Genomic DNA, 17500 nt, shown 5'->3' on the forward strand with positions numbered 1-17500 from the left:
GATCGCAGAAATTTGTTGCATCCGGGCCGTGAAAAAAAAAAAAAAAAAAAAAAAAAAAAAAAAAAAAAAAAAAAAAAAAAAAAAAACCACCGAACTCCTTGCCAGATTTCGACCCAACACTCCTCCTCCTCCTCCTCCTCCTCCTCCTCCTCGCAGCCTCAGCGCCGAGGACGACACTGTGTAGATCCGGAGAATAACCCCCCACCCCACCCCTCCCCCACATACCCGAAACCTCCATAAAACAATGCACAATAGCAATGACGTGGAGTGACGTCACAGCCCAACGAGCAGGATATGACACACACACACACACACACACACACACAATTTTTTGTTTTTATATTGTCTTATTGGGACAACAGCGTCGTTGTATGCGTTCGTGTGACGGATGTACCTGCTATTAAGATGATCTTAATTTTCGTCATTTTAATTCGGCCATGTGGATCCGGTATGGTTTTCTTCAGGAATTTCCCGAGTTTTATATTTCGTTGGATTCACCTCAAACCCTGGTGCCTTACCTAAGGTAAGCACGAGGAAAGGCTCGGGATATTTATATACATTTTTATTTTTATTTTTGGGAGAAGGGGGCGGGGGTGGACATGCCCCTGCAGAAAGTAACTACACACACTTGGGCAATGGCGATTTTTTTTTTTTGGGGGGGGTTAAAAATAGACTCAATCTCAAGATGACTGTTTTGTCGTATACAACCGATCTCGAGCACCAAGACGAAGATGGTTTTGTCGAACTCACCTGAAGCTGCTGTCTCGCCTGGTTCTGGTACTGACGCAGGTCTACAGACCCATACCCGCTCTCCTGGCTGTGCGTGTCGCCCTCGGGGCTCGTCCCCGAGCTTCGAGTGGGACTTCCTCCACCTTGCTGCGTCGAGGACGACGCATTTGGGGACTCGTGTTTCGCAAGACCTTCGACCACCGACGTATTGACGTCGTGGAAGACGGGGGCGCGGCTCGGCACTCCGGGCGCCGCGCCCCCCGCGGTCTCGTGCCCCCCGTTCGTCCTCGGACTCGTGGTGGCACTCCCACTTCTGCTGGCGCCGCACGAGGACGACCCCGAGGTCGAGAGCTCCCCGAGCTGGTACTTGACCCCGAGTATCCTCGTGATCTCGCGGATCTTCTCGAGCTGGACGGAGATGTCGGAGGTCGTGTCAAGGGCCTCGTGAAGAGCGCGACTACTGCAGGTGGACCGAAGTGTGGACGCGGGAGACACGACTCCCCATCCTCCGGACGCCGTCTTCTCACTGAGGTGTTTGGACACAGCCATGTCACCGCCCCAACTGGAAGAAGACTCGAGCACATCCGGCACACTCGTGTTGTGCGAGCGGCGGACGTGTGACAAGGAGGGTGTGGGTGTCAGGTCGTCCAGTAAGGAGGAGAGGGAGTTGTTCCTAGCGCGGCCTGGACGCGACCTACTGCTCCTGCCGGCGCCAGTGCCACTGCCAGGGGGCGAATCGAGCAGGTTAGGCACGCTCGTGTTGTGGTGATGTCCTTCGTCTAACAACGTCACGTCCAGGATATCCGGGACGCTTGTGTTGTGGGCTTTGTGCTGCCGCCTACTATGGGCGTTTATCACTTCCATGTTCTCGTACAGGGGCTCAGTCAGGTCGTCCAGACTTCGGGTGGCGGTCGGGGGAGCGACGTAGAGCGTCGGGGACGTGAGGGACTGGAGGGCCGCCTCCTCGTCCAGCAAGTCGGAGAGTTCGTCCAGACTTCGGCAGGACCGAAGTCTTCCGGTGGTCGTGGTGCCAGATCGGTAAGTGTTCGTGTCGTTCGCGTCATTCCGGTTCCGGGAACCTTCTTGACTAGGGTAGTCCACGAAGTGCTGCTTCCGGATGGGGTCCCCGGAACTACCATCCGCTGCCACCGGTCTTTGGTTGCGAGTAACGTGAGGTGGTCCTTGAGATGGCACACCGGACGAGTTTTTACTTGGCAGGGGTCCGCTCCGACGGTGCGTGGTGCCCAGTGAGGCACTTCGAGTGGTGACCTCAATGGGCATGGCTCGAACTTGGCACATCCCTTGGGCGGCCTGTTCGAGTCGAGTGGCACGTCGAAGCCACCGTTCTTCGCTTCGAGTAACACCTCGATGTCCTCCATTGACTTCGGCGGGATGTCCACTGACGTCACCACGACGACCCCCGACTTCGAGACGATGCGCCCCACTGAAGTCACCGCCACTGCGGTGACCTGTAATGACCTCGGCTCGACGGTTACTGACCTCGTTACGATGAGTACTTAAGACCTTACTACGATGTGGACTCGGGTCGCTACGGTGTGTGGCAGCTTCAGTGCCCTGCGCGGTGCCCTCGCATCTTTGAGGAGGACCCCGGGGGTGGCGATGACCCGAGGAGTTATTCGTTTTGCCCTGGCGTGGCGGTTTCTCCACACGGTTATACTCTCGTAGCAACATCCTGTCGGAGGACGAGGTCGAGGTGGCAGTTCGGGGATCCACCCTTGGGGCAATACCCACGTAAGCTAATCTAGATGACTTAGATGACATGCTACTCGTAGAACAATCTTTGGTTGAGCTGCTGACACTACTATTACTATTACGGCTAATGAAAGGTTCTTTGGTGTGGCTGGGGTTGTTACTACTATTACTATTACTATCGACTCTACTATTACTGTTGTGCGTATGTCTCTTCTCGGGGCTTGGGTGTCTGTGAGAGGTCTGCACAGTGGTCTGGTGGGACCTCTCCCGAGGGAGTTCGAGTCCCTTGCCGAACCTTCGAAGTGGCCCCCGGGGGTGGCAGTTCGTTAAACACCCGTTGTTGTGTTTATCTGGCGAGGAAGTCCTTTCGTGGTTCCACGAAGGATACCTTGGCCCGTCTTCCCCCTTGCAGTTCCCTCCTGGAGGGACGGCGGCCCGTCCGTTCGGTTTTGGTCCGTCGCCTTTCCGTAGACTGTTGCTCGGAGGCTTGCTGCCTCCTCCTCCTCCTCCTCCTCCCTCACACTTCCTCCCCGTCTTCTCCTGGTCGTCTCTCCGACCCATCGTACTGTTACTCTTCTCTCCTCTTTCTCGTTCTCCCTTCGTCCTATGATGATGGCCACCTGAGGTGGACCTCGAACTACTACTGCTCGTGTTGCTACTCGGGGTGTACTTCGGGGGAGGAAGGGAGTGATGCTGATGATGACTCTGCGGATGAGGATGGTGATGCGTCCCGTGGGAATGGTGTGGATTGAAGGTGTTGTTGTGACTGGGCGTGCTGTGCTTGTGACCGGGCGTGTTGTGCTTGTGACTGTTCTTCGCTGGGGGTGTGAAAGCACTCGAAGGCCCGTGATTGAGCGCCAACTGGGCCGACTTCAGGCCGTCGTTGACGTAGGCCAGCTTCTTGTCCTTATGGTCATGTAGGACTCCGAGACTCCCAGGACCGTTGGAGTCCTTCAGGGACAGCGAGGCCGAGAGGCTGTCCGGGGGGGAAGACCCGGGGGAGAGATCGTAGTAGGGCCGCCCATGGGGTTCGAAAGACGGGGGGAAGAAGTGCTGACGATGTTGCCTGGGTGGGGAGTAAGGCGGGGGTGGTTCTGAGCTTGGGGAGGGGAGTACCACGTCCGCCCAGCAGTTCGGGGAGTTGAGGGGGCCCATGGTCCCTCCAGGGCCTCCCTCCCCCAGGAAGACCATCGCTTCAAGGGACCTCCGAAGTCTCCACTGGTACACTCATTTCTACGTCGGCCTGGGAGCTTGTCACTGTTTCGTGACGTCACTTCGCTCTGATGTCACGGCTGGACGTCACTTCGCTCTGACGTCACGGCTGGACGTCACTTCGTTCTGACGTCACCACGCCTTGACGTCCCTTCGTGATGACGTCACTCCTTGAAGTCACTTCGTTCTGACGTCACCACGCCTTGACGTCACTTTGGGATGTAGGTTCTAGACTACAGAATTTCGCCGCCTAGGGTCAACATACACTAAGCATTAGACAAATCTAGAAAGCATTCTAATGGCGTTGACTCACGGCACTACAGAAATCTAGGTTAGCACTAAGTTTGTGTTATTGCTTGTACAACACAATTTAGCTGGCTCTAGCACTCCCTAGCACAACTTAGCACTTCTTGGGTTACCCCTCCCAACACTCGACACGATCCTCTGCCACAGTGACATCACATGTTCGCACCCGTTGTTCCACAGTCCTTACTATCCCGAGTACACACTCATCATCATCCCAGTCCACACACTTTTTTTTTCGAGTCCACACGTAAAACACAAAATTTTCTGCCACGACAAAAATCGCACTACACAACAGCCCCCTTGAGGAACACACGAGAGAGACTGTATGAAACGAAAACGGGACGATGGAAGAACAACAGAGGGAACACAGAACGTGTAACACAGCTGCGCAGTCCGTGCGCGGGAACCACCTCCGTTCGATCTAAGGGCCCAGCGGCAACTGCTCTGCCTCGCCTACCCAACCTAAACCCGACTAGTCTTCCCTCCTCCTCCGCCTACTCCTTCACCTCCACCTCCTCCTCCTCCACTCCACCTCCTTTCCTCCGCCTCTGCTCCTGCCACCCCCGTCCCGTCCTAGCTTGGCAGAACGACACTGGACTGACAATCAGTCGCTGCGGTTCTGTCGTCCAGGCATTTATGCAACAAAAAAACTTGGGAATTATTTCCTAATGGGTCCCTTCCCCGAGCCAGACTTCACTGGGGGTGACACCATGATTTTTTTTCTTTTCTTTTCTTTTTTTTTTTTAATGTCAAAGAAATGTTAGGTTATTACAGTGCCTCCGAGGTCGGGGAATGGCACCATTGGGAAAGAATTCTGCCCTTGCAAATACAATTCCCGTCAAGATCTGCGAAGGGGGGGGGGGAATGTCAAGTGTTCACGTAATGGGTGAAACTGGTGACAGTTTTTCCAATAGTCACCCGGAGTGTTGTGAAGTCATACAACTGAACTCCCGTAAGGTATACTGACACGTACAAACTGACACATTAAATAAGCTTTACACGCACAACCACCCTCCCTCCCACTGGGATTGAGAAAAGAAACTTCTCCGGGAGGGATGGAGGGAGAGAGGGAGAGAGAGAGAGAGAGAGAGAGAGAGAGAGAGAGAGAGAGAGAGAGAGAGAGAGAGAGAGAGAGAGAGAGAGAGAGAGAGAGATGGGAGATGAAAAGAAGAGAAAGAATAGAAAGGGGAGAGAGGGAGAGACAGGAGAGAGAAGATAGACAGACATACAGACAGAGGACGGAGAGAGAGATGATAGGGAGAAAGAGGAAAAGGAAGAGGGAAAGAAGGAAAGAGGAAAAGAAGAGGAAAGAAGGAAAGAGGAAAAGGAGAGGAAAGAAGGGAAAGAATACAAAGAGGAGAGTGAGAGAGAGACAGGAGAGAGAGAGGGGAGACAGGAGAGAGAAGAGAGACAGACAGACAGACAGACAGAGAGGGGTGAGTGGAATTACAAGAATTGGTACGAAAGTCAAATGGTAGATACTGATAACAAAACATTCTTGCGATAAGAGATTGTGGTAACTAAACAAGAATGAACTGAGGAGGGGAGGGGAGGGGGAGGGGGAGGGGGAGGGGAAGAGAGGGGTAAAGGGGTCTCGATCACAAGAGAACCCGTTCAAGGCCGGATCGTATCCTCACAAACTGCGGACAATTATACCTAACCCGTCATATAAAAACCCAAGAACATGAGAAAGAAGGAGACTGCAAGAGACCATAAGGCCTACACTAGGCAGTTCCATGTCCATTACCACCTGTCATCCCCATCCATAAAGTTGTCTAATCTTTTCTTAAAACAACCGATAGTTTCAGCGCTCACTAAATGGTTACTAAGTCTATTCCATTCGTTAACTACTCTAGTGGTAAACAAGTTCTTGCCAATTTCATTCTTAAATCTAAATTTGTCCACAACTATGTATATGCACTATCACTGCTGTATTAGTATTTTCAAAGAGCAAATTGCTCATAAACAAATATACTTGACAATGAATTATATATTTGTTCTGTACCCATATATGAGTCCTGTTCACATTAGCGGTTTCAACCGCCGCGGTTCAATTACAATATTAGTCAGTCAATGGAGGCGTTCACACACAACCGGGCAGTTTTTCCTTGACTATGCGGTACCGCCGCGGTTTCCGCGCGGTTCAAACCGCTAGTGTGAACAAGACCTTATGGTAAGGATGGGTTGGGAGATGGTGTGATGCTTCCCAGACGTACGCAACAGGTGTGGGTGTGTGGGTGTGTGGGTGTGTGGGTGTGGGGGGGTTTACTGGGGAGCCGGTTCAAGTGTGGATCATATGAAAGGTAAGGACGGTGAGGCGGGTGGAAGGGGTGAGGCGGGTGGAAGGGGGGTGGAGGGTGGGGTGGACCGATGTCCGAGTGGAGTAAGGTCCGGCCGGCGCACCTGGTCGAGTGGACCCAGAAGTGGGATACAAGAAAACAAAACAAACCCCCCCCCACCCCCACCACCCACCTCCCACCCAATCCTCCTCCTCCTCCTCCTCCTTCCCTCCCCCCACCTCATCCTTTACCTCACCTGCACCCTCCGTCTTTTCCTCCTCCTCCTCCCTCTTCCTCTTAACTCTCTCCTCGTGGTGTATGGCGTCCCTATTCGATTTCCGTCTGTTACAGTGTTTGTGATGATGATGATGATTTAACGTCACAAACTTCCCCCTATCAGGAGGCTAGGGCGGTGCCCCTCACAAAGGACTTTGTAGTGTGGAATTTAATGAACCATGCCCTTGGTTCAACTTCGCCGGTGGCAGGGTTCGAACCGCCATCTCCTCGACCTTCGCCACATGTAACGACGGCCTAACCCGCTCAGCCAGCGTTATAGTGTTACAGTCGCTATTTTCTTATCCTAAGCCTTTCTATTATCACCACCGCATCCTCTTCACCACTATCACCGCGACGACTATCGACATCACAACTGACGTCACGCCCTCTACCACTATCACCACCAACCCGTCCTCTACCTACACTATCACCATTTACATCAGTGGTTCTTAATCTTTTTTCAGTGCCCTTAGTACCCCTTCATTATCTCAGAAAATTTTCTCGTAGCCCATTCCAATACAAATCCAAAGTAAACATAGGAAAAAGATTAGTGATACAAACCTTCCTTTGCTTTCTCATAGTAACTATACTGAACCATGCACTGGCTATCATGCCTCGTACCCCCATCCAATACAAATACAATGCAAACATATGAAAAGGATTAGTGACACAAACCTTACTTTGCTTTCTCATTGTATGTATACGGTACCATTGCACTGGCTATCATGCCTCGTACCCCCATCCAATACAAACAAAATGCAAATATATGAAAAGGATTAGTGATACAAACCTTGCTTTGCTTTCTCATTGTATGTATACGGTACCATTGCACTAGCTATCATTTCTCGTACCCCCAGGTACCCAAGGATATACACCATCACCTCTCTACACCAGCTGTTCATCTCAACTTTCCACGCGATTCCTTCACCTGATTGTACGTATTCAATCCCATTTCGCCTCTCCTACCTACATCCGCTTTCACCCTCACACCATTTCAATCAATCAATCAATCAATCAAATCATCCATCCTGAGCCCACTGCTGAACAAAGGCCTCCTTCATAGCATTCCATGAACCACACGACCGGGCCATCCTCTGCCACGCACTCCTGCAAACTTCTCGATCTCGTCTCTCCACCTTCTGTCTAGTCTCCCTCTTCCACGCTTCCCATCTCGCGGCGTCCACTCAGGAACACACTTCCTCCATCGCTCATCAGTCGTTCGCATTAGCTTACCTGCCCAATTCCACTTCCTCTCTTTTACAGCCTCCATTTACCCCCTACTAACTACCCATTTTTAGATAAGATCGTCATTTAGGTCGAAATCAATACGGGTCATATCCACGGCAGGATCTGGTGGCGACGCAAAGAGGATCTGATATGAAGGCGAGAGCTCACTGATGAGCTCACAGTGCGAAAACTAGTCGAGGAATAAAATCTTTGTACTATTTCGGTCTTCCCTCTACTCCTCTCGTAAAAATGTAGTACTGAAATGGACAGCATTCTGACAGTTGATAAGCTTCCTATTTGTATTTTCAAGGTTACTAACATTGATATAAACCTTGAAAATAAAAATAAGATTATCAACTGAAAGAATGCTGTCGATTTCAGTACTACTTATATATATATATATATATATATGTGTGTGTGTGTGTGTGTGTGTGTGTGTGTGTGTGTGTGTGTGTGTGTGTGTGTGTGTGTGTGTGTGTGTGTGTGTGTGTGTGTGTGTGTGTGTGTGTATTTCGTTCGCGTTCATTATTTCAAATATTTTGTAGTCGAAACTCCCATTTTGGTGTGATCTTACTCGATGTCACTAATACCAGCCCGGTATCTTATCACATCACGTTGCTTCGGGATTTCGGTATCGCTCAATCTCTGGCGGACATCTACCGCGTCCATGTCCTTTCCACCTGCTTCCACCCGGCGGAGAACAACTATGGAATTGAGAGGTTGGGGGGGGGGGGAGAAAGAGAGAGAGTGAGAGAGAGAGAGAAAGGAGAGAGGGAGGGAGGGAGAGGAGAAAGAAGAAAGAGGAAAAGGAGAGAGAGGAGAGATAGAGGGGTGCGAAAGTGTGACGGAAAGGCGGAACGTACGTGTGTGTGTGTGTGTGTGTGTGTGTGTGTGTGTGTGTGTGTGTGTGTGTGTGTGTGTGTGTGTGTGTGTGTGTGTGTGTGTGTGTGTGTGTGTGTGTGTGTGTGTGTGTGTGTGTGTGTGTGTATTGGGGAGGGAGCCCAGGAACTGAACGACAGCTCGTCAGCCCGTTCGCTGCGATGACGCATTTTTAAAGACTTCATTCCCACGGAAACAATATATACATATATAAGCAAATAAATTAATACATAAATTAACCATTTAACTAATTAGATAAAAAAATATAAAAACAGGTTTTATTCTGGCTAGCCCCATACGATTTTATTCAACGACGAGATTCCCAGATTCACTCGGTTCAGTCTTTTTAACGATGCCAACTTCTCCAGTTAGGTTGTCAGTCGGTTAGGCTCTGTTCACACTGGCGGTCTGAACCGTACGGAAACCGCAGCGGTACCAGACATTCTTAAAAAAACTGCGCGGTTATGTCTGAACGCGGTTATGTCTGAACGCCACCAGTGACTTACAATGTAATCGAACCGCCCCGGTTGAAATCGCTACTGTGAACAGGGCCATAGCATTCTTTCCTATCAACGGGAGGCTCTAGAACTCTCTTACTTCAGTTCGAGTTGGCATTAAGTTCTTCATCCCGTTCTCTCCGGAACGGTTGTCTGCGGACATTTTACTTTTCTTACTAAGTCTATTACACACACACACACACACACACACACACACACACACACACACACACACACGTGCATACACACGCACACATGCATACACACGCACACACATGCATACACACGCGCGCACAAACACACACGTGCATACACACACACACACGTGCATACACACACACACACACACACACACACATACACGTGCATACACACGCACACACATGCATACACACGCACACACTAACACACTTTAAGCAAGGAATCTCATTTCGAATATTTCTTTCTGTCGCCAGGCGATTTTATTCATCTGAAGGGATTAGGAGGTGCTGACAGGTGTCGTAGGCCCACCTCCGCGTCTTACGGAATCAGGTTAACAAAGTAAACACTAACCCACATTACACCTCTTTTGAACTCGGAGGATTTCACTCCAAGCCGCCGTCGCCAGGCAATTCTGTTCCCGCGTGACGGGCATCATTCCGGGCATAAATGGCATAATGTCCCCGCCTCCCCCCCTCCTGCGGTGACACACTTTATTCAGTTTGTTCTGGCTTGCGCCAGAGTGTTTCTTGTGAAGGGTGATACAAACCTTGCTTTGCTTTCTCATTGTAAATATACAGTTACCATTGCACTGGCTATCATGCCTCGTACCCCCGTCCAATACAAATACAATGCAAACATATGAAAAGGATTAGTGACATAACCCTTGCTTTGCTTTCTCATTGTAAACATACAGTTACCATTGCATTGGCTATCATGTCTCGTACCCCCGTCCAATACAAATACAATGCAAACATATGAAAAGGATTAGTGATATAACCCTTGTTTTGCTTTCTCATTGTAAACATACAGTGCCATTGCGCTGGCTATCATGTCTCGTACCCCCGTCCAATACAAATACAATGCAAACATATGAAAAGGATTAGTGATACAACCCTTGTTTTGTTTTCTCATGGTAAACATACAGTGCCACTGCGCTGGCTATCATGTCTCGTACCCCCCCCCCAGGTTCAAGGTTTCGTACCCCCCCCACCGGGGTTAAGAACCACTGATCTAGGGGGAGAGGGGAGACAGGCAGACAGTGAGAGAGAGTGGGGAGAGAGTGGGGAGAAAGAGAATGGGAGGGAGTGAAAGAGAGAGTGGGGAGAGAGAGAGAAAGAAAGAAAGAGAGAGAGAGAGAGAGAGAGAGAGAGAGAGAGAGAGAGAGAGAGAGAGAGAGAGAGAGAGAGAGAGAGAGAGAGAGAGAGAGAGAGAGAGAGAGAGAGAGAGAGAGAGAGAGAGAGAGAGAGAGAGAGAGAGAGAGAGAGAGAGAGAGAGAGGGGGACAGAGAGAGAGAGAGAGAGAGAGAGAGAGAGAGAGAGAGAGAGAGTGAGAGAGAGAGAGAGAGAGAGAGAGAGAGAGAGAGAGAGAGAGAAAGGGGATAGGGGAGGGGGAGAGAGAGAGATGGAGGTAGAGAGAGACTAAGAGTGAGTGTGAGAGAGAGAGAGAGAGAGAGAGAGAGAGAGAGAGAGAGAGAGAGAGAGAGAGAGAGAGAGAGAGAGAGAGAGAGAGAGAGAGAGAGAGAGAGAGAGATAGAGTGGGGGAGTTGAACGGCATGAGGCAAGACGCCGCACCCAATGTGACTTGACCTCCCCACCCCCCACCCTCCTCCGGTCACCCACACGCCCAGACCACCTTCACCCTTTCTGCACGCCCACTCCGTTTCCTGTGCACGCCCGAAACCACCCACGCAGTCCTATACACACGGGTGTTCTTATCATCAGCTCAGGTAGCTGCAAATGCATTTAAACTAAACTTTGATTAATACTCTCTTTGTAACACACAGCCTTCATTATACAGTATAGGCTACACACACACACACACACACACACACACACACACACACACACACACACACACACACACACACACACAGGTTTGACAGTGCAGTGGTACCGCACTCGAACGCTAATATAGTGATCAGAGTTCGAGTCCCGCCTCGAGCTGAAATTTTCAACACATCTCTGCACTGTATGTGTGTGTGTGTGTGTGTGTGTGTGTGTGTGTGTGTGTGTGTGTGTGTGTGTGTGTGTGTGTGTGTGTGTGTGTGTGTGTGTGTGTGTGTGTGTGTGTGTGTGTGTGTGTGTGTGTGTGATAGGTCACAACATTTACCCATACATCGGGAAGGTAACATATGTCGATCACGAGTCCAACACGTGATCCAAGAGTGGGTGTGTAGTTAAAAACTTGAAAGTCTCGCATTGACCAACAGGTCCACCAACTTCCATCAAAACCAGTTTCAGTTAACTAAAGTTATTTTCGACTAACTATAAATCTCACCCTCCGCCCATTTTTCATTCAACGCCCACATTCGTAGTCCCAAACCCCGCCCACACGCCCAAAACAAATCTCATAAGCTGTAGGAGGCAAGACGATACAGAAAACAACAAATACAAATGACAAAAAAAATAACGAATAACAAATAAAAATATAATGGCATGACCCTCACATCCTTGAGAAAAACAGTGGTGCCGATGACATCGTAATACGAGGACGCAAAAACAACAAATAAACAAAGAAACAGACTGAAAAATAAATAAGTGAATAAATAAAAAATAAATAAAATAAAACGAAGCTTACGCAATGTGTACTTCCGATCTATTTATCAATGTTTTTTATCTATTTATTTATTTTTTTATTTATATATATATATATATATATATATATATATATATATATATATATATATTTTTTATTTTTTTTTTTTTTTTTTTTTGCGTGTACAGTCGAGACAAGAAGTTCGCCAACAATTTGATCCACGATCTTGTTATTTGGTACAACAAAATCGTAGCAAAAACCTTCCCCATGATTCCCAATAAATAAAAAACAAACCGAGTCTCTTTGTTTACGTCAGTTGCCATGACAACCACAACCGGACGTCTTTTCTCTCCCTTTGACCGTTTGATTATCATCAATATGTGTGAGGAAATCGTCGCAGAGTTTCTTATCCCAACTGGTATGGTGAGAACCTTACACCTAGAGACACTTCGCAGCTACAGATGCAACCACCACCTTTGCCCTGAGTGCACGGGTATCAAGGTGAAGCAGTTGTCCTATATGACCAAACCCGAGCCTATGGACTCCATTGACGGTACCGAAACCTACCACGCCAAATGGGGGCAATCAAGTCTCTCTCTCTCTCTCTCTCTCTCTCTCTCTCTCTCTCTCTCTCTCTCCACACACACACACACACACACACACACACACACACACACACACACACACACACACACACACACACACACACACACACACACACACACACACAAACTCCAACACCGAGAAACAGATTCATCCTAAAATTGTACTGAGTGTTTTATGGCGCCTTTGCACGCTTTGGGCGAAGCTCTCACCCTTAGCCCAATGTGCTTGGATAGCCACGGAAAGTGCGAGTCACCGGTAGCCGTCAGGGCCCGAATCGGGCACTTCCTGCACACGCATCGGGCCTGAAACCGACCCCGCCACAGCAACGCAATCAATCAATCAATCAATCAATCAATTCAGCCATCCTGAGTCCATTGTTGAACAAAGGCCTCCTTCATAGCAATCCATGATTCACACGACCGCGCTAACCTCTGCCACGTCACTCCTGCAAACTTCTCGATCTCGTCTCTCCAACCTTCTGTCTGGTCTCCCTATTCCACGCTTTCTATCTCGCAGCGTCCAATCAGTAATACACTTGCTCCATCGCCGTCACAGCGTGCCACAAGCGGAAGAAACGAAATGACACAGGGTGCCACAGTGTCTGGTCGTGCCATAAGACACACAGGGCGTGTCATACCCCCAGCTTCTCCCCCCAGGGCCCCCGAGGACAGGATAATGGTTTCCGCCCCAGGGGAAGACCCTCAGAGGACAAAAGTTCTGTCCGCTTCTTCGGTTCGGGGGCGGTCAGGAAACGGACCAAAGGGGAACCATTTCCTTTGGATTTTTATCTCGGTCATCAACGTCTCCATGCTGTGGGTGTGACCCGGTCGTGTCGAAGAATAACAACGCTTTCAGACAGATGTTGATCTTGTGGATGAACGGTTATGTAAGAGAAAACCGTGGTGCAGAACCCATGTTGTCAAAATTCCAGAGAGAGAGAGAGAGAGAGAGAGAGAGAGAGAGAGAGAGAGAGAGAGAGAGAGAGAGAGAGAGAGAGAGAGAGAGAGAGAGAGAGAGAGGGAGAGAGAGAGAGAGAGAGAGAGAGAGAGAGAGAAAGGGAGAAAGAGAGATTAAGAGAAAGAGAGACAGAAAGGGAGGGAGCGGAAAGAGTGATAAAGAGAGAAAGGGAGAGTGAGAGAGAGATAAGGGTTATTAGGTCATAGACCAGAGGGCAACATTAACACAAGCACAATCAGACATCTCATGACCAATTTCCTGTTCCTAAACAAAACTCAAGTCCTTTCGTACAAGTTGGCATTTTACCATTTCTCTCTCCCTGCAACCCCATCTAACCACCCCCACTCCACCAAGGGGTCAAGTTATAACGCTCTACTCCCAACATAAACTCTTGAATTGGTATACAATTCGCCACTATGAACACAACATACCATACATGATGACACCTAAAAACGTGAGGGCTGAGGTCATCTGGCTAAGATTAAACTGACATATTAACGAATGACATATTAGCAGGGACTCACACACATGCAAATACATAAAATAAATAATAATAAATATATGAATAAATGAATTAAAATGATACAAGGCTATGCACGCAACCTGAGCACGGGGTAACTCTCAGTCCAGGACATGAATGGAATGAGGGAAAGGGGCGTCACGACTGGAAGCCACTGAACTCTTTGCATGGAAACAAACACAAACACACACACACACACACACACACACACACACACACACACGCACGCACACACACACAAACAGACATTGAGGGCGTCATTATCATTTCACGTTACTCGTATACGAGGTCAAATGTTTGTGTAACCTAAGAACATACAAATACACATACACATGTACATTAACACAAGCACATGCATCTTCCATATGACATACACGGGGGGAGGGAGGAGGGAGGGAGGGAGAGAAATAGAGAGAGAGAGAGAGAGAGAGAGAGAGAGAGAGAGAGAGAGAGAGAGAGAGAGAGAGAGAGAGAGAGAGAGAGAGAGAGAGAGAGAGAGAGAGAGAGAGAGAGAGGAGGGGGATGAGACAGACAGACAGACAGACAGACAGAGAGAGAGAGAGAGAGAGAGAGAGAGAGAGAGAGAGAGAGGAGGAGGAGGATGACAGAGACAGAGAGGGAGAGAGGAGGGGGGTGAGAGAGATAGAGAGAGAGAGGAGGGGTGGAAGAGAGAGACAAAGAGAGAGAGAGAGAGAATCTCACGCTCTAACTCGTATCTTTAACCCTGCCCTGCTTCCTCTCCACTTCTCACTTGATCACAACTCGTGAGTGTGTGTCACTCCATTCTCACTCGTTCCAGGCTTGTCACGCATATCCTAGCCCTCGTCTCCTTAGCCTTGGCTAGTCAACACGGTGACGCCGCTTAGAGCCCCGTTGTTCCGTATACAACGTTACCGTATTGATAGGGGTTGGCCTTCAAGGTCCGGACCCGAAGGGGGGAGCGTCATTGCAGTACCTACGTCGTGGTTGCAGCCTTGTGATGACTACCGCCTTGCATAACCATTATCGACACCGCATCCCCTTCCTCCTCCTCCTCCTCCTCTTCCTCCTCCTCCTCCTCGAACTGAGTCCTCCTCCAACACCTGTACTTCCTACACAACCTACACTTCCACTTCCTCCTCCATTTCACCACTCCCACTCCCACCACCACCACCACCTCCTCCTCCTCCTCCTCCTCCTCCACTTCGACTGAGTCCTTCTCCAACACTTATACTTCCTACACAACCTACACTTCCACTTCCTCCTCCATCTCACCACTCCCACTATCCCCACCTCCTCTCCTCCTCCTCTTCCTCCTCCTCCCTCTCTTCTATCATCTCCATCTCCTTATCATCTACCTCTTCCTCCTTTTCTTCCTCCACCATCTCCACTTCTTCTCACTCCACTACCACCATCTCTATCACCTCTTCCTCTTCCTCCTCCTTCCCCTCGTCCTCCCTCCTGCAAGGGCCGTCTCCGACAGCCACTCCTTATCTGTCGCGCCATAAAAGCCGCCTCCCGCCAGCCCCCCAGCCCCCACCAGCCCCTCTCCCACATCCGGCGATTTGCGCCGACACACGCTGGAGATATCAACGCCGCCAAAGCTCTTGGCGCCGCCAATTCGATCATCGTTGTTTGTATCCGACGACTAATGACCCTGTAAGCGTCGAAGTCTCCCTCGATGCCAAATGCAAGAAACACGTCTAATTCTGGCGCCAAAACATTGGTTTGAGCATTACTGATGTAAACATCATCGCGAACATGGTGACAGTCGAAAGAAGTGTCGCCACTGAGCAATACTTTGTATACGTTTCGGGTGGAAGTTTTCTTCTTCTTTTTTTATTCTGGCTGTCGCCTGGCTATTTAATTCGTCTCAGTGTTAGTGTTATTATTACTGTTGTTGGGTTACTGCTGTTAATTATAATAGTGATGTTAGTCAACTCTCGTCCCTGTCAATACACACACACACACACACACACACACACACACACACACACACACACACACAATTTTCCTCATAAAGTGATGGACACTTGGAACAGGCTGGACGAAACAATAGTGTGTGCAAAAACATACACGAATTTAAGAGCAAACTAGACACTGCGAGATACAAAGGCGGGACACTACGAGCGTAGCTCCCTTTCCCGTAAGATACAACTAGGTAAATACACACACACACACATATATATATATATATATACATATGTATGTGTATATATATATATATATATACATATATATATATATATATATAAAATACACATGCAGCACGACGCGGTAAAGACAGCGTTATAGAAGGAACGTGACTCCAACTGAGATCAAATTACATTCCCATGATGATCAAACGTTACTACATCTCCTCTACCGCTGCCTTACAGAGATCACAGCGTGCCGTCATACTTTTAACAACACTGGAACCATCATTACGACACCTGTTATCATCAACACCACCACTACTACAAACGCAAGCGTTATGGTACATGTCCATATATATATATATATATATATATATATATATATATATATATATGTATGTATATATAAAAGCAACCACAATACACTTTCATTCTAAGCCATCAACATCGAGACACTCGCGGAGGCCAACATGCAGAAATTGAAAAGTGGTACAGCCAAGGACTCGAGCCAGGCCTTTGTTCAGCAGTAGAATCAGGAAGGCTGATCTGACTGATTGATTGACTGATATATACATATGAAGTGGGTGAGAAGAGACACGACTGAAGTCTTAATCCTATTTTTATTCTTAACTAATTTGGCTACATGTATTTTTTTTCCAACTAGCGAAAATAGTCAAGAATAAAACTTGGATTAAGATTCCAATATTTCCTCTTCCCGTCCACTTCATCTTGTAAGAATGTCTCAATACATACACACACACACACACACACACACACACACACACACACACACACACACACACACACATATATATATATATATATATATATATATATATATATATATGTTTGGTCTTATCCTATGTAGTACTAATGGGTTTAATAAAAAGGACGTTTAAGACACCAAACACGTGTTCTATCCATTTGGCAAAACCACTTCCCCGTACCACACACACACACACACACACACACACACACACACACACACACAAAATAAATAAATTAATAAATAAAAAAGCTTGGTACCAAAACAGCCATGTAAGAACCAAGGTCCATTGTTAACATTAACATCACCACTAATATTACCACCACTTCCACTGTTACCATAAATAATCCACCATCTCCTCCACTTACATTACCACCTGTTTCACTATCACCGCCACTATGGAAGCGGTCACGCAAGGTAGCCTCTCTCCCGCTCTTCGGATCCCTCCCTTTAACTTTGAGTTTGAGTCTGTGGTCAGGTCCTGTAACAGAGTAGCCCCATAGATACACAAACCCAAACTTCAAGATATCTTAGTCAAAAAAAAAAAATCTTAGTAAAAACAAATCCAAAATATCTTGGCCAAAAAAAAAAAAAAAAAAAAAACTCGGGAACTACCAGTCTATAAACATATCCAGCCACGCAATGTCTTAAAAATTAGTAATAATAAAAAAATTATATAAGCC

At 48.2% G+C, this 17500-nt stretch overlaps 1 protein-coding gene across 7 annotated transcripts in view; it reads right to left on the minus strand.

The window, feature by feature from the left end:
• The window catches only part of LOC143039592 (afadin-like), an 879482-nt gene that overhangs the window by 60197 nt on the left and 801785 nt on the right, over positions 1–17500 (minus strand). The window contains exon 1 of one of the 7 annotated variants that reach the window (XM_076209827.1): positions 751–4412. The exons of the other annotated variants lie outside the window; for them this stretch is intronic. Within the exon in view, the coding sequence (XP_076065942.1) occupies positions 751–3633 (2883 nt within the window). The 5' untranslated portion in view covers positions 3634–4412. Of the gene's footprint in view, positions 1–750; positions 4413–17500 lie in introns of those variants that run through there. 7 annotated transcript variants of the gene reach the window in all.

This window comes from Oratosquilla oratoria, chromosome 26, assembly GCF_046742065.1.
Source record: "Oratosquilla oratoria isolate Oo_2021 chromosome 26, ASM4674206v1, whole genome shotgun sequence".
In the NCBI taxonomy this organism is placed as follows: Eukaryota; Metazoa; Arthropoda; class Malacostraca; order Stomatopoda; family Squillidae; genus Oratosquilla; species Oratosquilla oratoria.